The 24,472-nt window shown below is 37.6% G+C and overlaps 1 protein-coding gene across 25 annotated transcripts in view; it reads right to left on the bottom strand.

Annotated features, from left to right (window-relative positions):
- The window catches only part of SUGCT (succinyl-CoA:glutarate-CoA transferase), a 782,676-nt gene that overhangs the window by 371,434 nt on the left and 386,770 nt on the right, over positions 1-24,472 (bottom strand). For 5 of the 25 annotated variants that reach the window (XR_011487375.1, XR_011487378.1, XR_011487379.1 and 2 more), the window contains exon 13: positions 6,251-6,323. The exons of 19 other annotated variants lie outside the window; for them this stretch is intronic. Coding sequence is in view for 1 of the 6 variants with exons in the window: in XM_070466823.1 (XP_070322924.1) it covers positions 22,944-23,021 (78 nt within the window). In the remaining 5 variants the exon portion in view is untranslated. Of the gene's footprint in view, positions 1-6,250; positions 6,324-22,619; positions 23,022-24,472 lie in introns of those variants that run through there. One more of the 25 variants, XM_070466823.1, reaches the window with a different exon arrangement.

Here is a 24,472-nt window from a genome sequence, read left to right as displayed (position 1 = left end):
TTTGCTTTTGCTTTCGTCCCTGGTCTGGAGGTGTTTGGGCATGTGTGTATGTGCGTATAAGACTGATAAGATAAATAAATATATTTACTGATAGATAAGTAGTCTTATTACCTGTATGCTTATTGTGCACCCAGATGATTAATTTAAAAATAAAGAAATGTGGTCCAACACCACAAAATAGCCATTTCATTAACTTTCCACTAAATTAAATGCTTGTCTATCCATTATATCCAGAGAGATGTGAGCTTTCGGCATAGTGAAAAAGAATAAATGCAGATTTTAAGGTCTTGCCTCACCATGTAGCCTCTCTCAGAGACTGCGTCATCATCATTTGCGATGTGGGAATCTCTAAAACATCTACTTCAGAAGGTTATATATATCCAGGCTCAAATGAAATCATTTGTGTGAAGACCTTTGGTAAATGACAAAGTCCAATAGGCCCTCATATGAGAAAGTGTCTTATCTAGTTCAAAACCTATCTTTTGAAACTATCCTAAGAGATTCCTCTTAGCAAAAGTCTCTGTACTTTCAAAAGGCTGTGTTGCTGTTGAATTTTATATTTCTTTTTATATTTTCAATTTGGGGACACCTTTTTCCCCAGGAGTTATCACAATTCTGATTTGAAGACGCACATGATTTGGAGAAGCCTATTTGCAGTTGTGGTGGTTTCCATGCTGCTGTTCAAGGGTGAAAAGCTACCTTGTGATGTAAAGTAAATCTGCTACATAGGAACCTTCAAGTTGAGAACTGTCAAAGATGTAAGCGTGCATTGTATGTCCAATCATGTAAGTCACTTCATGCATCTGGAGTTTTCTATAAAAGCTGGGTACCTAGGCTAACTTTGTTGGACTTAAGAATAAACTGGACTTATGAACTTGCTCTCGGAATGGAACTCACTCTATACTGTATTAGACTGTTGGCCAAGAAGGAAGACAATGCAAGAATAACTTTGAAAGCAAGACAGACAAACTGGATTCATGTTCCCTGAGTTGCTTCCTTCAAGGTTCTCATATTAAGTCAGACAAAAAGCCTAAGGACTAACAGGAGGAAGTATGATGTCCATATTTAAATACTCAGAGTGAGAGAGGAAAACCCTATTCATGTTGCATTAATATTTTCAGTAACTGTTCAGATAATATCTAGGCCTGTAATGATTACAGTGTGGTTAGGAAATGAGCAGTAATGAACAGTGTTGAATCATTTCATCTTCTAAGAAAGAAATCAAGAACAAAGTCTAATGATTATCCCCAGCAAGTAAAATATTGCAGACCACAAAACGGTTTGCCATCCTAATCCATTTCAAGCATAAACAAACACATACTTGCATGTATACACACATACCCCTACACGGAAACCATCGTCAAAAGCTGAAAGAGTTAATTTAGGCCTTGGAGACAACTTGCTTTAAGCACTGGTTCAAAAGCTCTTAAAATAGCAGAAAAATCAATACACTTTTATCAGACTTCAGTGTTTATAGAAGCAATACAAAACAGGATTTTGTTAAATGTATATATTACGCCAGATCAAACTGTAAGTTAAAACATCTGTGTCCAAGTTAATCTCAGATACAGCATGGAGATTATTTGAATTGTGTGTTTCCTTTTGTGACCTTTTAAGATGTGGCTTTTGGGGGGGACATATGGGGAATAATTTTCTTAAGCTTTTAGTTGCCTGCAACAGTGCCAACAGTTGAATTTAACAGCAATATTTTTTTAAGTTACCCAGATGAATAGCAAAAAAAGAAAGAAAACCCCTTTAGTAATTTCAAAATAGTGTTGTATAGGGAATCTTAAAAAATAAATTATAGACACATAAATATAGGTATGTGCATCTAAGATTGCTATAGGCTATCTATGACATAAAATTTTCAATTAAAACCATTTTTATGAGCAATAATCACATTCTGAAAGGCATACACAACTTACTTGTGGATTATACTACTTCCCTGATGAAACAAACCTTGCAAGTATAATGTACTAAGTTTAACATGCACCAATGTTTTTAACCCAAAAAGTCTTATGAAAAATGTCTTGTAGAAAGTCCTTAGTTCTTGTTTGGAGGAGACAAGAAAACAAGAACTGAAGTTGATGGAAGCTTTCTTTTTTTAGATCTGTTTTTAAGGGATCAGACATCTGTAAATCAAATCCATTTTGATTGAAACAATAAATTTGATTCAATTCTGAAATTTCATTTCAAAAGTGTAAGAGAGAAATTCATGGGACCCCTCAAAGTAAATGACAAGCCTGGTCTCTGAAATATGTCAGGAACACATTAGCACCATGTAAAAATAACAACAGAGCTGAACCAAAGTCACAATGGCCAAATATCCTAAAAACAGGGCTCCAGTAAAGGAACTTCACGGATCTAATATTAGTTGTGTCTTTGGTAAGTAACAGAGACTTCTTATGATTAAATTCCCTGAACAGATAACTTGTGGTATAGTAATGCTATTCCTTGTTTATTTGGACAAAAGATACAAACCGAAGATTAAGAAGACTGGATTATAAATGCTCCAAGGGAAGCAGAGTCATTGAACAATCAACAAATTGATTGAATATATATTATGCCCAGGCTCTTTTAGGTGCTAATAATACAGGGAACAAAATAAAATGCCTGACTTTATGAAGTTTACATTTCTATGCTAGCAAAGAGAAAAGCCACACTCAGTATAAATATATATAATGCCAGGTGATGATGAGTGCTATGAAAAAAATGAAACAAGAAAAGGGAACAAAGAATTAAGAAGTAACACCATATCAAATAAAGCCTTTCTGTTGAGGTGACATTTGAGCAGAGTCCTGAATAAAATACGGGAATAAGCCCCATGGATATCTCCAGAAAGAGTATTCCAAACAGAACAGCAAATACAAGATTCCTAAACATGAGCTTGCTTAGTTGGCTTGAAGAACATCAAGCGGGTCAATGGGGCTACAACAGAGGGAAGATGCTGGATAGAGGTATGAAATAAGCTGAGAGAAGTAACTTGGGGGAGTTCATGTTCAACCTTGGAAACTCTGCTGATTGCAGTGGGGGAGGATCTGAGCAGAGCGGGGGTGTGATGATCCTCTTATGCAAAGTGTAGGGCAGGTCACCTCAGCTTCCACCTAAAGCAGAACCAGTACAGTACTCAAAGAGTACCTCGAATATAACAGATGTTCAATAAAGATCTATTGAATGAAAGAAAAAATGAACCAATATAAGATATGATGGTGATAGTCTATATCCCAATAAAAATTTTTCTGCCATTAGACCTTTAATCTTTAATTTAAAAAGCATTCCCTTTTTACATTGCAGCATACACCTAAGCAACATCACAATTTAGTCACTTTGAGTCATCAATGTGTTTTGTGAACTAATTCACTAACAGATTCTGCCCAATGTGACTATGAGCAGAGACTAGGTATTGAAAGTGTTTAGATAAAAAAAGATCTGAGGGACAAGAACTGTGTATTAGAATTTTAAGAGTGGATGACTAAAATAAAGATTTGGGAGAATACTGCTAAAAGGGGATATGGGAAGATGATTATAGCGAATTATGACTGTTCTTCAACTGCTCCCAAAGCAGCCCTGAAAATATTCCCTGCTTACATCTACAACATATTTCCAGTGTTCATCCTACTTCTGCAGAATCCAGTTTTTTCCTAGTTGAAGGGCTTGGTCATCCATTCTGGGTCACCATTCTTCCTAGGGAACAGGAAATTAGGTATGGTTTGACTTCTAAGAGAACATAGTCAGCAAGTACCTTTTATTTAGACCAGAATAACATTGGGCCTTTTGGAGGTTGGAAAATTATCTTCCTTGTCAGTACACAAAAATTCTGGTCTGAATTAATAAATATGTCTCTTGCAGTGTCTGGTTCACTAGCAGAAAGGAAAATTAACCTTTAGGAATATCTGAGTCAATCCATCCTTGGGTACAGAAAGTTAGCCCCAGTCCCTCCTATAGGAGGCCATCCTATACGAGCCCAGGGCTTAGTAATATTAAGCCTTTTTCACATCATGCAATTATCTTCATTCTTAAGATGTCAAATGGTAGTCTAAGGAAAAGGACATAGCTCTAACAGGAAAAGATACCAAGATTTTGATTCATAACTTAAGATGAGTAAATGAAATAAATTGAAATGAATTCTCATATAAAACAATTTCAAGTACAATCCCTTCTCCTACCATACATATTTTAAAAGTGGCATATTTATATATACATACTGTATATACACTTACACTACTTAACCACTCACCCTACTTAAGTAATAATTGATTCCCTGCCTTGTTTCATAAAGGAGTGACCATGCAGTGGACATTTGTTATTGCTTTTAAGTGTCATTTATAGCAAAGAATAGGATCTATGTCTCATAGGCAAATATTCAGATTCATTACATAGATTAGTCTTGGGTTCAATGAGTTTCTTTGTAAAAATCTGTGATGTAGATTGACTGCCATTGCCAGAGTGGAAATGTAGTACACCCTATTATCTGTATCAATTCTATAGCTCAGGGGCCAACAAACTGAAGTCCTTACATCAAATCCAGCTACTGCCTGCTTCTGTAAAGAAAGTTTTATTGGAACCTGCCATATCCATTCATTTTTACTGTCTATAGATGCTATGTTCTAAAACAGCAAAGTTAATTTGCAACAGAATAACTAAAATAGAGACCATACTGCCTGCAAAGCCTAAAATATTTATAATCTGGCTGACTCTTAACAGAAAAAAATTGCTGACCATATCCCCCCTCCAATCTAATTTGCAGAGAAAAATACTAGGTATGTGTCAAACTACCTCTTCGTCTACCTTTCTCTTGGCTCGAATAGGTTTTGAATTGTCATAATACGAGTTTCCAAACCAATGAGTCCACCTTAAATTATTAATGGTTTAGGAAAACACCACAACTTTGTTTTGTTTTGCATTTGGCTTTATTTACCCTCAGTTGCAAGGTGTCTTCAAGGTATTATAGGTACGAGAGACAGTAGGTACCTACAGCTTAACAGAAATAGTTCTGATCTGAGGAATAATTGAGAAGAGCCTATCAAGTGCAGCCAGATTTCTACTGTGAATTTTCAAGTTTATCTCTTTAGCATCATAGAAAGACTACTTTTTAATTGCTCTAATTACCTGCCAGCAGCAGTCCATAGCTCTGTTTTCCAGATCATGTTCTAAAGTAATTGTCAGTTCACTTAGAATATAAAAAAGCACAAGAGGCCCTTACCCTCATAAGGATAAAGAGCCAAAAAAGTTTACAATGATTTTTCTTAGCATATCTTAGAACTGAAGTATCAAAGCAACTAGAACCAATTTCCAAAGAATTGAAAAGCCCTTCTGAGGAGAAATGGGTCAAAGAAACTATTTTTCCTTTGGCAAAGCAGAGGAGGAAGAGGTGAATGACAGCAGCTAGGAAGAAAACAGCTACAATTTTAACAAATCCTTATGTGAGCACAGGATGGAAGCCACAGATAAGGACAAGAGCTTCTTCAATGCCATGTGGATAATGCAAGTGGAGACAAGCATTAAATCCCACCCACTTCCCTGGACCCTTCTCTCATAGAAAGTATTGGGTTGGCCAAACATTTCTTTGGGGCTTTTCTGTAACATTGGAAAACTCAATGGGTCAGTCACTCATCCTGGAATGTTCTTTCCTGCTTTTCCAACCTGATAACCTGACATTCACCTTTTAATTTTAAGCACCTACTCCTCTTTGAACTCGTCCCTGAACCCCTCCCCCCAACTCTCGTGTGGTAACCGTTATCTCCTCAGCTCAGCTATGATGTTCACAGAGCAGAAACTTTCATGCCATCGTATCTTATCCTGTCAGTAACTTTAGCTCCTTGCACAATTACTGGCATATAGTAGATGTTCACTACTAAACTGTAAGTTCACTACTAAATCTAAGTTGACTAAATGGTAAGCTTAAAGTGAAGACAGACACACGACAACTCTTTCCACATCTCACATTCAATAAATGAGTAACTGTTAATGATTAGTACTACCAATGAGAGGCAATTCAGTTCTCTAACATCAGATGAAATATATTCTTCTGTTTCTACTTAGATGTTCTGAAGGAGATTTTAAGAAAAGGGAACTGAACTTTCTCTTTGCATTTAGAGAAGAGAATACCCTTATGAAGGTTTTTATAGATGGTTTATGCCACTCCAGCCTTTAGCAAAATAAATGTGCTTCATCACAGTATCACGGCATTACTAGAATTCTATAGCAAGCTACACTTACTTAGGCAAAAAGGCTTGTATCTATGTCTTACCCATTTGTGAGTAATTTCTGCAGAAAATGTGTTCAATGATAGCATTCCTCACTGAGTCCAAATACCAGCAATGCTTTAAAGAAAGGACAATGTGGTGATAATCACCATTTAATTTCAAGTGTTGCATGTTTGTTTCAACAAATTTCAAAACATTTCCCAAGGGATTTTAAAGAAAGTCACCAAGTATGTTTAACAAAACAACATATGGAATGCTAATTTTGTTGTGATGCTATACTCTAATACAGCAAGAAACAGATTTTTCGTAAAATCAGCAGATTTGCAAACACTAATTAAGAAACATTGAAAACTATCAAGGTCAATTTAAAACTCCATTTGAAAACAAATATTCCTCATCTTGTGAGTTCTAGTAATTTCCCACTAGGGATTTCACCGCACATCAACAAACTTCCACTGTGCAAGTTCTTCAATGAAGGTAAATAAATATAAGGTTTACTTTGAATTGTCAATACAAAGACAACCAGTGAGCTTTGGAGAGCTGGGTGGAAATAACTAATTTGTCTCTCTCAGTATAATCTCTAATCAAGAATCTAAGATCCTTGGGGTATAGGATTTCCACTTAACGTAAGATATATCACTCCTAAGAGACTCCAGGAGTTCTGTGCCTGCCAGAAGGGAGGATGCTCTGATACTGTTAACTGTTTGTGAGAATGATTCTCTGCTCCTGTGAAAAGACCAAGAAAACCTAACAAATCAGTTTTACAATTTCTACTGAGATGCTGCCTTTGCCATGTGGCCATGCTTTTTCCTGTCTCTCTGTCCAGTGGCCATGTCATTGTTTGTAAGGTCCTCCACCCAAAAAGTGGGGGAAATGTATGCATAAATATACATATCATGTGTGTGTGTGTATGTGTGTGTGTACCCTTTCCAAATGCTCAGATTTTAACCAGTGGGTATTGACTAAGTGTTCACATGGTCAGTCTAGCTATACTTACCACTCGTCTTGTCACTGTTAACTCCATTTACAAGGGATGAGCAAATATATTATATTCACACTCTACAAGAACAGATCTACCAGTAACATCAACATGTTTTTAACACTGTCATTTATAACAACTGCCCTTTCACCTAAGAACCCTACACCAACAACAGTAGAAAAGGTGATGTGAATCTAAGTAGCAAATATAATATGACATGCCCAAGGCCTAAAATGTTTTGTATTAAACAATTTGACAGATTATTGTTCTGTCTCTTTCATACCATATCTTATTCCAGAAAGGAATTAAAGGAGTTTTGTATGAAATAAATGTGAGACTGGCTGAAGTTTGAAAAGCTGCTATATGGAATTTGGTCTTTTACCACCATTATATTCTTTTTAAAGAAATTTGATGTAAAATGTCATATGAGTCAGTCCACTGTCCCACAGATCCCTCAACACTGCACTGCTCAAATGAAGATTAAAGTCTTAAGGTAAAGATGTAAAAGTATGAGAGGAAAAGGCAAAAATATGTCAGAATAAGTGTTATGGAGATTTGTCAAATATAAACTGATTTCCTTGAGGAACACTATCTCACACACAAATGCACCTCCTCCTCTCCTTCCTTCTTTCATTTCACTTCACTGTGCTTAGTCGCTCAGTCATGTCTGACTCTGCAACTCCATGGACTGAAGTCTGCCAGGCTCCTATATCTACAGAGATTCTCCAGGAAAGAATACTGAAGTGGGTTGCTATGCCCTCCTCCAGGCTATGAGGTGGGAAGGACCATCTTAACCAATGAGTGATTTTATTCTTGTGTGATTTAATTATTCTTGCATCTAGGGCTTTTGACTGTAGATACAGAAAGCACAGCAACTAAGACACAGACATTGGAAGCTCTAAAACACTATTTATTGCTAAGTCTAAAACACTCAAACACCACAGCCTAGTGATTGCCAAATCTAAATTAGAGTTTGTGGGGTTTTTAAAAGTTTCTCTTCAGGGGAACATTTCAGCTCTATGGAGAGGTGTGATGCATAAGAAGATGGAGTATCTGGCTGGAGACCAATTTGCCTATGAGCCCAAACCAAGTGGACCCATATGGACAGCTTTTATAAAATCATAAACAGTAAAGCTGAAGAAAACTCTAGGCGCGGACTGCTTTATGACATCAATAATTAAACTGGACTCACTGCACTCATGGGGTTATTGCAAATTCTGACTAAACCTAAAGAATTTTCCAATAATCTAATTATTCCCTTATTTATTCATGTTTATCCACAGTGATCTTTTGTTTCTCTGATTTTAATTGAAGGTTTAAAACTTTACAGCTCTTCAGAAACTTTGTTTAAAGGCTCACAGACAACTTACATGGACTTCTTTCATAAGAAAGGAAAGAAACATTAGTGTGACAGACATCAAAGTCCCAGAGACAGAACAGGAACAGCAAAATGGAAGGCAAGAGTTAATGCATTTTTTTTTCACTCTGGTAAAATAGATATAACATAAAATTTACCATTTTAGCCACTTCTAAGTATACAACTGCATTAAATAGATGCACAATATTGTATAAACATCACCATTAAATATTTTTAAAAGTTTTTTTTTAACACTCTAAACAGAAACTTTGTATCCATTAAACACTATTCCCCACCTCTTCTTCCCCTCCTAACCTCTACTCTACTTTCTGTCTCTGAATTTGCCTATCTTAGGTCCATCATAAGTGGAATCATACAACATTTGCCCTCTGGTGTCTGACATTTCATTGAACACAGTGTTTCCAAAGTTCATTCATGCTTTAGCATGTATTACAATTTCATTCCCTTTAATGGCTGAATAATATTCTATCATATACAACATTTTGTTCATCTGCTGATGGACCCTTGGGTTGTTTCCAATTTGTGGTTAATGTGAATAATGCTGCTGTCCTCAGTGGTGTGCAAATATCTGTCTGAGTGTTTTCAATTCCTTGGGATATATAATTAGGAGAGGGACTATTGGAGCAGATCATAATTCTATGTTTGGTCTTTTGAAAAAACGGCTATGTTTTTTTCAGTAGGTGTAGCATTTTACATTCCACCACTTAGCATCAGAGTTCCAATTTCTCCACATGTTCACCAATAGTTGTTATTTTCTATTTTATTTGTTTATTTGTTTGTTAACAATAGCCATCCTGATGGATATGAAGTAGCATTCAGTTCAGTTCAGTTCAGTCGCTCAGTCACGTCCAACTCTGCAACCCCATGAACTGCAGCACACCAGGCCTCCCTGTTCATCACCAGCTCCCAGAGTTTACTCAGACATGTCCACTGAGTAGGTGATGCCATCCAGCCATCTCATCCTCTGTCGTCCCCTTCTCCTCCTGCCCCCAATCCCTCCCAGCATCAGGGTCTTTTCAAATGAGTCAGCTCTTCACACGAGGTGGCCAAAGTATTGGAGTTTCAGCTTCAACATCAGTCCTTCCAATGAACACTCAGGACTGATCTCCTTTAGGATGGACTGGTTGGATCTCCTTGCAGTCCAAGGGACTCTCAAGAGTCTTCTACAACATCACAGTTTAAAAGCATCAATTCTTTGGCACTCAGCTTTTCTTTACAGTCCAACTCTCACATCCATACATGACCACTGGAAAAACTATAGCCTTGACAAGACGGACCCTTGTTGGCAAAGTAATGTCTCTGCTTTTTAATATGCTATCTAGGTTGGTCATAACTCCTTCCAAGGAGTAAGTGTCTTTTAATTTCGTGGCTGCAATCACCATCTGCAGTGATTTGGGAGCCCCCCAAAGTAAAGTCAGTCACTGTTTCCACTGTTTCCCCATCTATTTGCCATGAAGTGATGGGACCAGAAGCCATGATCTTAGTTTTCTGAATGCTGAGCTTTAAGCCAACTTTTTCACTCTCGTTTTTCACTTTCATCAAGAGGCTCTTTAGTTCTTCTTCACTTTCTGCCATAAGCATGGTGTCATCCGCATATCTGAGGTTATTGATATTTCTCCCGGCAATCTTGATTCCAGCTTGTGCTTCATCCAGCCCAGCATTTCTCATGATGTACTCTGCATATAAGTTTAATAAGCAGGGTGACAATATACAGGTTTGATTACTTTTCTCTAATGCCTAATAATGTGAAACATCTTTTCATCTGTTTTTTGATCATTTGTATTATCTTTTTCAGAGAAATGTGTATTCAAATCCTTCATCCATTTTTTTTTAATTGAGTTGTTTCTCTGTGGTTGAATTGTAGGAGTTCTTTATGTATTCGGGATATTAATCCTTTATCAGCCATATGATTTTCAAATATATTCTCCAATTCTTCAGGTTGTCTGTCACTTGATAGTACTTTTTGATGTATAAGTTTTTCATTTCAATGAAATCCATTTATCTATTTTTTCTTCTGCTGCCTATGCCTTTGGTATCATAACCGAGGAATCACCATCAAATTCAAAGTCTGAAGGTTTCCCCTATGTTTTCTTCTAAGAGTTTTATATTCTGTGGTCACACATTAATTTTGTGATCCATTTTGAGTTAATTTTATAAGGCATTAGGTAAGGGCCCAACTTAATGCTTTTGCATGTGGATATCCAGAATTTCTGTTGAAAAGATTATCCTTTCTCTGTTGAATGGTCTTGGCACACTTGTCACCTGATCACATATGTAAGAGTTTATTTCTTGGCTCTCTATTTTATTCCATTGGTCTGTGTCTGTCCTTACGCCAGTACCACACTGTTTTGATAACTATAGTTTGGTAGTGAATTTTGAGATTGGGAAGTGTGAATTCTCCAAGTTTCTTCTTTTTAAGATTATTTTGGCTATTCAAAGTCACTTTAGGATGAGTTTTCTATTTCTGGGAAAAAAATTGCCAGTAGGATTTTGATAGGGATTACATTGAATCTGTAGATCACTTTGGGTAGTATTGTCGTCTTAACAATATTGTCTTCCTGTCAATGAACACAGTGTCTTTCCACTTATTTATGTTTTCTTTACTTTCTTTCAAAGCACTGTTTATTTAATTTGTCTTTTACAAACACTTAACATTTACTCTAAGCCAGGAAACACTCTAAGTGCTTTACAAACATTCATTTATTTAATCCTCATAACAACCTGATGAAGTACCATTCCACTTTATGGATAAAGAAACTGAAGTACAAAGAGGTCAAATAACTTGCCCAAGCTCTCAGAGCCAGTAAGTGGTAGAACTCTGACTCAAACCTGGCAGTCTGGCTCCAGGGTTCATGTTTCTAACTACGACAATCGGTATCTTTTCTAGCACTCATTCATTCAACAAGCACTTACACAACACCTTTCAAGTGATTTATCAAGAAGGTGCTCTCAGGAGAAATCCACTAGGGGAGTAAGAAAAGCAGGGCAGGGAAGGGGAAGGAGTCAAACATGGACTTGATTTCCAATGAGGCCCCTGCCTCAGCCCAATCTTGTGACTGCTGTGGAGCGTCCAAGGCAGGGGAGCTGGGCTTTCATATTGTTGCCTCAGTCACTTAGCTGCAGGTCACTCTGATGAGGATGCAAACTTCAGACAATTCCAGCTCTCTACATGGCTGAGGGAAATAGCCCTAGTAGTTCAAGTTTGGTCCTCTGAAGAAAGTTACAAGTTCACGTTGGTAGGAGCAAAGTGTACAGGAGGATGGATATACAGAGCTAGTAAAGTGAATTCCAAGGGAATCTGGGTAGGGTACCAACAAAACCTTGGCCTTCAAAGAGTTTATATGTTGGTAGCAAAGCCAAGACATGCACCCTTTATATAGAATTGGCAGTGGTAAGTACTATAAGAGGGCAAATAAATTGCTAAGAAATTGGAGAGAACAGACCGTAAAACAACTGTTCTATGGGCATGCCCTGACTAAGGCAATCATAAAAGATCATTGAAGAGATTGCATTTGACCTGGAAATCTGGGAAGAGAATTACAAGAATTACAAGATTTGGGAAAATCCTACAAGATCAATCACACTACATGTGAAGCCACACAGAGATATGAAAGTACAGAGCACTTTTACAATCAGATAGTGCTCAGATATAATGTACTTTCAAATATAATGCATTCTCAAAACAATGTTAGAAATGCAAAATCTCTGGTCCTACCACAGAAATATTTTATCAGACAGGGATGGGGTCCATCAGTCTTTTCATTTAATGATCTTTTTATGTGGACCATTTTTAAAAAATTTTTTATTGAATTTGTTACAATATTGCTTCTGTTTTATGCTTTGTTTTTTTGGCCATGAGGTATGTAGGATATTAGGACTAGGCCAGCTCCAGGGGCTCATGAATACCCATTCTACTTCAGAAAATGATAAGCTAATGGTTTATGCCAAAGGAGGAGGAGTATAGGTAGCACCACCAAAGTTTGAAGTCATCTATCAGATATCATTTAGGAGACCAGGTCATTCCTACAGACATGAGGAAGCGATTCATTTGAAGTGACCGTAATTATGTAATATATAAAAATACGCTTTCTGAAAGAAGAGCACAATCTAGTGGGATAGGACATACAGAAAGAAGTCATGGAAATATGATTTGGGTAGGTCAAGATGAGGAACCATTAGTCCTGAGAGTGAAATAAACAAACACTAAGTTTTTAGGTAAGTGTATCTGGAAGGTAGGCAAAATGAATTAAAGAAATTCTGGAAGAAGGAAAATCCCTTAGGAGGCACAGAAGCAGAACTATAGGAAGGTGAGAAACTGACAAACATTTGGGAAATGAAAGGACACAGTTTTCTGCAGACTGCAGTTATCAACAAATGTGATACATCTCTTCTACAAAAGTCTGATTTTTTTTTTTAGCTGAAATAGAAAATTCATTTTTACCCTTAAAACAATGGTCATTAAAATCATCCACACAACAAAACACAGTAATAGAGAAGTTGTAACCCTAAAAATGCTGATTAGCTCTCATATTTATTATAGAAGAGTTATGAAACATGGACAAGCTAAAAGATTCCAAGTGTCTTTAAGACAAATACATGTAATCACACTTCTAGCTTACACCTACAAATATACTCATTCCCTCCAAAAGTTGGCATGTTATAAATCAAGACAGATGCTACTTTACATGCCATCAGACTCTTCAGATCTGTTGTTAGAGTAAGTTTAGAGAATCATTCACCCTCAGAGTTAGCCATGGGCTTCCTTTGTAGCTCAGCTGGTAAAGAATCTGCTTGCAATGTGGCAGACCCTGATTCTTGACCCTGGTTTGATTCCTAGATCAGGAAGATCCCCTGAAGAAGGATAGGCTACCCATTCCAAAATTCTTGGATTTCCCTGGTAGCTCAGATGGTAAAGAATCTGCCTGTGATACAGAAGACCTGCGTTCATTCCCTGGGTTGGAAAGATCTCCTAGAGGAGAACATGGCAACCCACTCTGGTATTCTTGCCCGGAGAATCTCCATGGACAGAAAAGCCTGGCAGGCTACAGTCCATGAGGTCACAAAGAGCCAGACAGGACTAAGCACAGCATAACAGCAGACTTAGACATGGTCTTCTTGCTGGTTCATCAAAAAAGAAGTTAACAACTACATAGTTTTAGCATTTAATAATAATAGTATTTATTGAGTACTTACTATGTACCAGGCTCTATGCTCTTTACATGCCTTACCTAATTTACTACTGAAGCACAGAAAATTGAATGCATTGCCCAAGGTTACACAGCTTTTGGGCTTCCCAGGGGGCTCAGTGGTAAAGAATCCTCCTGCCAATAAAAGAAGACGCAGGAGACGCAGTTTTGATCCCCGGGTCAGAAAGATCCCCTGGAGGAGGAAATGGCAAACCACTCTAGTATTCTTGCCTGGGAAATCTCATGGACAGAGGAACCTGGCAGACTACATTTAATGGGGTTACAAAGGGTCAGACACAACTGAGCGACCGAACACACACACACACACACACACACACAGCTCTTACATAGAAGAGTCAGGATTCAAAACCACATCTGCTTGACTCCAGAGCCAGAGTTCAAAACATTAAACAATGTCTCTTTATACATGATGTCTTTTAATTTAATCTTTTCTTAAAAACCCTTTACGATAGTCATTATTATCACCATTTTACCGGTAAGGAAGAGGAGACCCAAAGAAGTCAAGTGTCAAGTTCAACAAGAGTCCACCGGGAAGGCCTAATCAGAGTTATCTACTCCAAGCGCCTTCTGCTCCACTTCCTGGGATGGGAGTTACTCTCTCTGATTGGAGGCATATTCAGTATTTCTAAAACATATCAACATTTTCTGAGAAAAAGTAGAACATTTGAAACACAGCATAGCTGAGAGCCCTGAAGATGGGTATGGACACACACAGGTAACACGGCAACTGAATAAAGGTAATGATGGTGGGGGAGGAATCTACACTTTAGCATTCTACTACCATGAATGATACATTAGTCTGTGTAAATATAAATAGCTATATGTCTACATATACATAGGTAAATATATAGATACCTAGTTTCAGAAAACAATGAGAAGTCACATGGACAAGCTGTGATTTCTGAAAATCCATTGAGGGATTATCATTTATTATCATAAAACAATTATCTTAATAAAGAAAACATTAAGCATGTACAATGGCTTTCACCAAGGGCTGTATCATTAGACTTTGACTTTCCTGGTCTTTTTCTCTAAAAGAAAACACCAATCTAGAGAAGAATCATATAAATTTTTCTAACTAAATAAAAATCTTTTGTGTTATCTGAATGTTATTTTCTAAGAGAATCGTTGCTCTTAGTGAATTCCTAGTTATTCCCTAACTCAAGGCCATACCAACAAATTCATGTCTCCCTTTCTTTCTTTAAGGCACTAATACTCATTTTTGAAGCGGATGTAATATGACAAAAGTAAACTCAGAACACCACAACCCATTCTTTAAAGTCTGGAATGCAAGTCCAAAGGTATTACCACCCAATTACTTCCATGGACTATGTTGCCATTCTAAACACTGTTTGTCAATATTGTTTTGGACAAAATGCATTTCGGAAGTAAATTATCTTTGCTTGCCAACACAAACAGAGATCACTCATCCTTACTCCCAGAAAAGCCAGAACCATCTCAAATCCTGAATGTGTACAGAATGACAGACGTGAGCTCAGGCAGGTACCAAGTTTGTAATCACAGCCACAGCTTCATATAAACAGAAATCAGTCTTTCCTAAGTCCTGTGATTAGGTCAGGAAATCTCAAATCCCTGAACTAATTGATTAATATGACAATGCGGTGGTGGGGGATGGGAATGGTTCAGCATAATAAAGGCTGTACTTAAGCAAAATTTGCCCTTTTCCTTCCCTGCCTTTGGGGAAAGCATAATGGAAGACATTGCCCAGATAGTAGCCTCTGTGTTTGGGCAAAGTTCTAGGTTATCATTTATGAATCCTGCTTGGACTTTGATCTCAGTTATGCTGACAAAGAAAATGAGTGGAACAAGTCAGACAAACCCTTCAATGCCTGATAATCGCGCCAGATGAACACGGGGTTGAACTGTTCCATCTGCCCTGGCAGGCCAGCACCAGGCCCTGCCATGTGATCAATCCAGTATAAGCCCAGGTGTGGGGACCAGACTCCAGGCTCGCCTAGCACAGCCCTGGCTGTGAACCCATGTAAGTAAGCATCAGGGAACTTATGAGAAAGCATACAACCTGAACGTCAGTCAGGAAATGGTTACAAATTAGAAAAAGAGGAATTCAGGACAGAGGGGCCTCATATGCCACAGTAATAAAAGCAACTTCCTCTCTTCCCTCATTTCAGAACCACATAGTAGAATTCTCTCCATATGAAATTCCTTACAAGTTACATGCTACGCTAAACCACTGCCTGTCCCCTTGAATGGACTCACAGGATAGTCACACAGAAACAGATGTTACTGCTTTGCTCTCATGCTGTGAAGGGAAAGTGTCGCTGAGACATGGGGAAAAGCCAATCTATGACCTCTCCAGAACAATTCTCAAGCACCTCAAAGATGCCTTTGTCCTTTAGATAGTCTGCACTCTAAAAGTTTGATAAAGCCCTCCAAGAGCCTGAAGCTTGCTTAATGATTCCGATAAAGTATTTATTGGAATAAAGCATTTCTCTGAGCTGAAAGTGGCCTCTCACAGCTGGCAGACCAGGAGGTGACACTGACCTACGAAATAGCAGTCTTTCTAACATTCTCAGGCCAGCTAACCGAGCACTACCACAGTGCAGCATCTTCCTGGGCTGGCTCATAACTATTCTCTCTCTCATGTGTGTTCTCAAGATTATCTGTATGTACCTATATTATGGCACTCATCCTGTTCTATTGTAATCACCCATATTTATGTTTGTGTTTCCAAGTAGACCATTACCTCTTTTATTATTCTATGTATGTATGTATGTATACATATATGTGTGTGTATATATATATATATATATATATATATATATATTTTTTTTTTTTTTTTTTTTGGCCATGCCACATGGCATTTGGGATCTTAGCTCCTGGACCAGGGATCAAATCCACACCTGCTGCAGTGGAAACATGGAATTTTCACCACTATTTTGCCAGGGGAATCCCTAGACTGTTATTTCTTGTGGATAGAAAGTATGTCTTCTACTGCCTCAAATCCACAGCACCTAGCACATACAGTATCCCATTCACGAATGTTCAGTGAATGAATGAATATACATCAGTCTGAATTGTCAGTATTTATTACGACCTAGCACAGCATACATTTATTTCTCTTTCTGTCTGTTTTAGATTGTATTCTTCCTTGTGATTTAACTAAACCATTTTTTTCTATTTACAAAGCTTGTGAGAGAGAGCTTAAATATGTTTTAAAGTTATATGTGAGTATCGGTTACATATGTTTATAGAGGTGATAGCATTCCCGGTAGCATTCAGCCTGGAAGTCAATTCTTTCCCTCCCAAGAGAAGGGATATTTAGAGAAAAAATAAATAGGAAATTCAGCAGAAACTGTGGGGAATGGGAGAGCAAGAAAGTTGTAACTTATAAAAAGTGGCCCAAGCAGATAATCAGGAGGGGTCCCAGGAGTGCATATCAATCAGAGAGCATGCCCACTTGAAGGCAGAGGATCTGAGACAGCAGAGTGAGGGCCTTCAGGCAACCAGTCACTGCAAAGACAAGGGACGCTGCAGCCTGAAAGAAGGGAGCAGGCTGCCACAGAAGGAAAAAAGCGCGCCAAGAGGCAATAAAAGGAAACAGGCCAAATGTGTAAAGGAGAAAGCAAGAGGCAGGGAAATGCTTCAGTGAGCCATTCTAGGAGAATCAGGAGAACTCTAGTCACGTAGTAAATAGGTCCTGAGGAAAAAAGGTGAAATGTATGAGAACCTGGCAAAATGTCTATAGACATCTGACAGGATAGCAGAAGAGCCCATGAGGATAACAGGGAAAGGGAAAAGAACTGTAACTCTAGTGGTAGTAGTTCTTTAACAGAGAGAACTTGCTGAGTGAAATGAAATTGGGGGCCAAAGAGAAGTATGTTAGTATATATGTTTTGTGGGTTTTTTTGGTAATGTTCAAATAGTCACTTTAGCAAATTTAATGTTTTCTCCAGAGGGAAAGTTTACATGGTTCTCAGATGAATCTTTATTGGTTGTAAGTCCCAAGATATTGTTATAACAAATGCCTCACTGTGAGGGCAACAATAGCCATCCTCCATTCAGGCAGGAAGAAACAGTTCTTGACTGGATCTGCCTCTGCTCCGGGCCTTCCTACCCAAGAGGAGGGGTGGAATGGAGCAGTTTGTTCCCCAAAGCAAATGCAACCTCATAAAAGACTAGTGATTGAAAAGAAGATGAAATCCAGGCTCTCACATATCAGGAAAACTTAGTATCACTAGCTATAACTAGATCCCCTGGCGGAGGGTATGGCAACTGACTCCAGCATTCTTGCCTGAAGAATCCCCATGGACAGAGGAGACTGGCAGGCTACATACAGGGTTGCGTGAGTCAGACATGACTGAGTGACTAAGCACAGCACAGCTATACCTACAGTACAAACCTTCCCATCTTATACGAAGAGATGCAACCAACATCAGAAGAGAGAATATAAGGCGCTGATATCCCATAAAAGCACTGGATGATCCAAAGTCACAGACACAATCCAGGAGAGTTTAAGTTCAATTACAGTGTCTCTTCATCAGACAATAGAGACACTGTTATTAATAAAATTTTTTTCCAGTTTTACTGAGAAATAATAGACATATATTACTGCATGATTAAGGTATACAACAGGGTTTGATTTAAGTCTATTGTGAAATGATTGCCACAATAGATTTAGTAAACAACCACCATCTCATATAGGTACAGTAAGAAGAAAAAATTCTTCCTCGTGACAAGAACTCTTAGGATATACTCTCTTCACAACTTTCTTATATATCATTAAGCAATGCTAACTATAGTCATCAAGTTGTACATTTCATCTCTAGTACTTATTTATCTTATAACTGTAAGTTTGTACCTTTAACCAATGCTCCCTCCCTCCATGCTCTGCCTCTGGTAACTGCAAATCTGATCTCTTTTTAAGTGAGTTTGGTGTCATTGTTTTCTTCTAGGTTCCACATATAAATGAGATCATATAGTATTTATCTCTGTCTGACTTATTTCACTTATCATAATGCCTTCAAGATCCATCCATGTTACAAATTGTAGGAGTTCCTTATTTCTATGACGGAGTAACATTCAATTGAATAGACAGATAGAGAGATAAATAATCTAAACTTCTTTATCCATTTAACCATCAATGGACACTTAAGTTGTCTCCATGTCTTGACTATTGTAAATAATGCCTCTATGAATATGGGGGGTGCATATATCCATTTAAGTTTGTATTTTTGCTTCCTATGTATATATTCCCATAAGTGGAACTGCCACATCATATGATGGCTCTATTTTTAATTTTTTAAGGAAACTCCATACTGTTTTTCATAGTGGCTGTACCAATTTACAAACCTACCAACAGTGGACAAGGGTTCCTCTTTCTCCACATTCACACCAGCATTTGTTATCTCTTGTGATTTTGAGGATGACTATCCTGACAGGTGTGAAGTCATATCTCATTGTGGTTTTAAGCTGCATTTCCTTAATGAGTAGTGATGTTGAGCATATTTTCATGTACCTGTTGGTCATTCGTATGTATTCTCTGAAAAAATGTCTATTCAGGTCCATTTTAATTAGATTATTTTTTGCTATTGAGTTGCATGAGTTCTTTATTTTGGATATTGTGCGCTAAGTCACTTCAGTTGTGACTGACTCTTTGTGACTCTATGGACCATCAGGCTCCTCTGTCCACAGGATTTTCCCCTTACCAAATAGGTGGTTGGCAAATATTTTTCCCATTCTGTAGGTTTTTTAAACTTATGATTATGGGTAGCCATCCTAAATGATTGTTTGTAAAGACTCTCAGTTGTTTTCTCACCTCAAGTGTCTAGTTCTTGCAATCTAGCTTCTGTGACAAAGTCAGAGTAATTATCCTAAGAGATAAAGCCAATTGTGCCATCCTCTACTTAAAACCCTCTCCTCATTCCCTGCCAATACCCAATAGAATGAATTCTGAGCTATTCAGGATGGCACAGAACATTTCTCAGAATCAGACTGCAAGCTACTTTTCCAGTTTTATCTTCTACCACTTTCTTCCTCCCTCATCCTTTTCTTTTTATGCCAAGTAGACTCTTCAACATTCCAGGAATAAACAGGGATTTTCAGATATTCATACTGCCCCTTCATCCTATCCCCACAGTTACAATGCTGCAGAGTACATCATGAGAAACGCTGAGTTAGATGAAGCACAAGCTGGAATCAAGATTGCCAGGAGATATATAAATAACCTCAGATATGCAGATGACACCACCATTGTGGCAGAAAGTGAAGAACTAAAGAGCCTCTTGATGAAAGTGAAAGGGGAGAGTGAGAAAGTTGGTTTAAAGCTCAACATTCAGAAAACTAAGATCATGGCTTCCGGTCCCATCACTTCTTGGCAAATAGATGGGAAACAGTGGAAACAGTGGCTGACTTTATTTTGGGGGGGCTCCAAAATCACTGCAGATGGTGATTGCAGCCATGAAATTAAAAGACGCTTACTCCTTGGAAGGAAAGTTATGACCAACCGAGACAGCGTATTAAAAAGCAGAGACATTACTTTGTCAACAAAGGTCCATCTAGTCAAGGCTATGGTTTTTCCAGGGTCATGTATGGATGTGAGAGTTGGACTATAAGGAAAGCTGAGCGCCAAAGAATTGATGCTTTTGAACTGTGGTGTTGGAGAAGACTCTTGAGAGTCCCTTGGACTGCAAGGAGATCCAACCAGTCCATCCTAAAGGAGATCAGTCCTGAGTGTTCATTGGAAGGACTGATGTTGAAGCTGAAACTCCAATACTTTGGCCACCTGATGCGAAGAGCTGACTCATTTGAAAAGACCCTCATGCTGGGAAAGATTGAGGGTAGGAGGAGAAGGGGATGACAGAGGATGAGATGGTTAAATGGCATCACCAACTCAATGGACATGGGTTTGGGTGGACTCCAGAAGTGGTGATGGACAGGGAGGCCTGGCATGCTGCAGTTCATGGGGTCACAAAGAGTCAGACATGACTGAGCAACTGAATTGAGCTGAACTGAAATCCTACACACACCACCAAAATCCTACCTTTCAAGGGCCTGCTTAAATGTCTTTTACTCAGTTTTCTTAGTCACAATAATTGTTCTTGCCTATATCTTTGAATTCTCTGACAGAGGATGAGATGGTTGGATGGCATCACCGACTCGATGGACATGAGTTTGAGCAAGCTCCAGGAGTTGGTGATGGATAGGGAAGCCTGGCATGCTGCAGTCCATGGGATTGCAAAGAGTCGATCATGACTGAGTGACTGAACTGAAATGATATCTTTGAATCACATTATGTTAATGTCTAAATACATCACCATAGGAAATTGACTTACTAGAAAGTTGTGTGTGTCTAAATTTCCAACTGGACTATAAACTCTTTAGGCAGAAATACACTGATGATAACCTTTACAGTTTCCTCCTAAATTAGTTTCAGCCAGATGCTTGCATTTCTTTAATGCTTGCTATACTTTCATACTCAATTTAAATTTAGCAATCATTCCAAGTCTTATTAGGCTGCATCCTTAGTTGTTGCAAAAAAGAGTTCTAGTTTTTAGAATGCAATATTTTCTTTCCACAATTCATTAATCAAGTCTACAGAAAGCCTAGAACAGGCCAGTATCCAGTAAAAGCCCAAACAATAGAGAGACAGGGAATATCATATTTACAAAGGGCAGAATTCATGGCATTAATTAAAAGGAACAATTTCCTCACAGAATGTCATACCAGGCCAAACAAAAGAGTACCTCCCAACTTTTGTATCTATCATATATGATCTGGATTGTAGCTATATGTTTACATGACAGAAATAGTGTCTCTTGTGTTTCATGACACTTTCCAACATAACCATTGCAATAATCTACACAAAGGAAGTGTTCAAAAACATGTATCAACTGATAGAAAGATTGAGTACCTACTATTTAAATTGTTTTGAGATCATCAAATTTTCAAAGCTAATAGAAACTATACAAGATAATTTCTTTAGGTTTTAGACTATTGAACTGAAAGTAGTCAAACAACCCACAATAAATGTACTAATAGCTCAAATCAACTACTATATATTTGTTTATACATATATACTCAAAAACATAAAATGTGATCCTTCCCCCCAAGTAGCTGACAGCTAACTCGGAGAATTAAAATTCACATATGTGAAAAAGAAAAGAATACAATACAACACAAAACTGAGATCACTAAATTACATTTGTTTTAGAAAGGTGCAGAAATCATAACTAGGATTAGAAGATGAAAATAAGGCAAAATAGTTTAGAGTTAATGTAATAGAGAAAGTAAAAATTGACCTGTAAGAGTTTTTTTCCAAAAGAATTACTACCCATGTGTGCAAAGCTGCATGGTTAAAGTTTTATCTCAGCATAAAATGGAAATAATCTTGATATCCAGGACTGAATTAGCTAACAAATTATCAGACATCCATAAGACATATAGAATGAACCTTAAGCAACTCAGCGTTGGGCTGCTACCCACCCATAGTGTGAACTCCACATATAATAACATTTCAATTGGCCCTCCATACTTGGGGTTCCACATCCATAGGTTCAACCAACTATGGATTGTGTAGTACCACAGTACATATTTTTTGAAAAAATTTACACATGTTGACTTGTGTAGTTCAAACCTGTTATTCAAGAATCAACTGTATTATGAAATGATTTTAAATAATCCTTTCATAGGTATATGTATATGTGAATAGAAAATGACAAAATATCAGAATGAGCATTATGTATAATATTTTGTAAAACTAATTATATACATCAAAAACCTAAAACACTATAAAAGAGGTTTCCTCTGACCCCTGAGCTAAGGAAAATATTTATTTCCTCCTTTTATTTATCTTTATTATCTGCATTTTTATGGTAAACATGTATTTCTTTTATAATAAGAAAAACAAACACTATTGGGGTTTCCTAGTACCTCGGAGCAATCTGGCATTCAAAGTCAGCATTCCCTCCTCTTTCTGTGTCCAAGAGAAGATCTAGTAAGATTGAGCCCATGAAAGAGTTTTGAAATGAATAAAGTGCTCTACTAAAAAGAAAAAAAGGAAGATATAACTTTTTAACTTCTTAAGGAAGGTATTTTAGTTTACCTTATGTATTGATGTGACTGGACCACGTGGTGCCCAAATATTTGTTCAAACATTAATCTGAGCATGTCTATGAGGAGGTTTTTGGATGATACTAACATTTGAATCCAAAGAGTGAATAAAACAGACTGCTCTCCAAAATGTGGGTGAGCCTCATCCAATCAGCTGAGACCTGAATAAAACAAAAAGGATAAGTAGGTGGGAAATTCTTCTGCCTGATGGTCTGAGCTGAGACACTGGTCTTCTCTTGCCCTCAGACTATACTTACACTATTATCTCTCCTGATTCTCAGTCCTTCAGACCCAGGCTGGAACTACATGATTGGCTTTCTTTGCTCTCCAGCTGGCCAACTGCAGCTCTTGGGATGTCTTAGTCTCCATCATCATGTGAACCAATTTCTTATTTTATTAATGCATTTATTTATATCTATTTATCTATCTCCTACCATTTCTGTATTTCTGGAGAATCCTGAATATTGCAGAGAAGGAATCCTTAATCCTAAAATAGCTTTAAAGAAGTTAATCTTATAGTTGTGTGCAAGATGGACTAGAGTTGGGGAAGTCCAAAGGCTAAGAATTCAGCTGAAAAGATGCTGCAGAAAGTGGGCAAAAATAATGAGAGGATGAAAGATGGCTAGGGATGAAGCCAATGGAAAAGAGAAGCTTCTGGTGCTCAGAGAATCAATAGGACCGAGTTCTAATTCTAGCTGGGCCCTAGAGTAAGTCAATCACTTCCCCTCTCTAAGCCTCTGACTCTTCACGTATAAAACGATTTGTTTAGACCAGAAATCCTCCAGGGTCCTTTTCTGTTCTATAAATCTAAGATTCTATTATGATAGGAAACAATATTTAGATGCTTTTATTCAAACCATGAATACACTGGCTTAACTTTGTTCTTATACTATCTGAATATTCCATTGGTGCTCAATAAATAATACATTAAGCAAGCTCTTTTGGACATCATGGTTTAACTGAAAGGCCTAGAAATGCCCTGCCTTTTGGCAAAGTCTCTGCAATATCAATTACTTTATTAACTTTGCAAACATATAATGGAAAAATAGGCATATTACTTTGAAATAGGCCTGTTTTAATCCAATCCTCTTTCTTAATCATGGAAAAAGCCAATTTATAAGAATAAAACATTCCATATCTGATAATTTATTTATAATGAAACATTAAGTCACTTCAGGACTTGATGAAATTTAAAGTTATTGTGCAAGGGTTCAGTGAACTTTCAGCAGATCAGACAGCGATACCAGTTTGATATATATGCATTCCCTTCCCACAGGTCTACTAGACTTAACAGTCTTCCAGATCTGAGTCTAAGTTAGTCTAGGAAGAAAAAAACCTTACCTTTATTCCAAACAGAAATCTCACATCAAAGCTGAGAAGCACCTGAATACTATATCTAAAGATTAACTCCCTCAGATGTTCAAATTCATGTGATCCACATTATATATGAACGTGGATCTCTATTATAGATCCTCATGGTTATTACATATGATGGTTATTATTATATATAAATGTGAATCTCTTTTATAGATCCTCATGGTTAAGCCCATCTGATCAAATTCAACCATCTTACAAACAAATCACAAGGCCACAGAAGATGTAATAAACACAC

This window comes from Odocoileus virginianus, chromosome 1 (assembly GCF_023699985.2).
Source record: "Odocoileus virginianus isolate 20LAN1187 ecotype Illinois chromosome 1, Ovbor_1.2, whole genome shotgun sequence".
Classification (NCBI taxonomy): domain Eukaryota; kingdom Metazoa; phylum Chordata; class Mammalia; order Artiodactyla; family Cervidae; genus Odocoileus; species Odocoileus virginianus.
The sequence above is the reverse complement of the archived record's forward strand: the minus strand, read 5'-3'. Positions and strand labels throughout refer to the sequence as shown.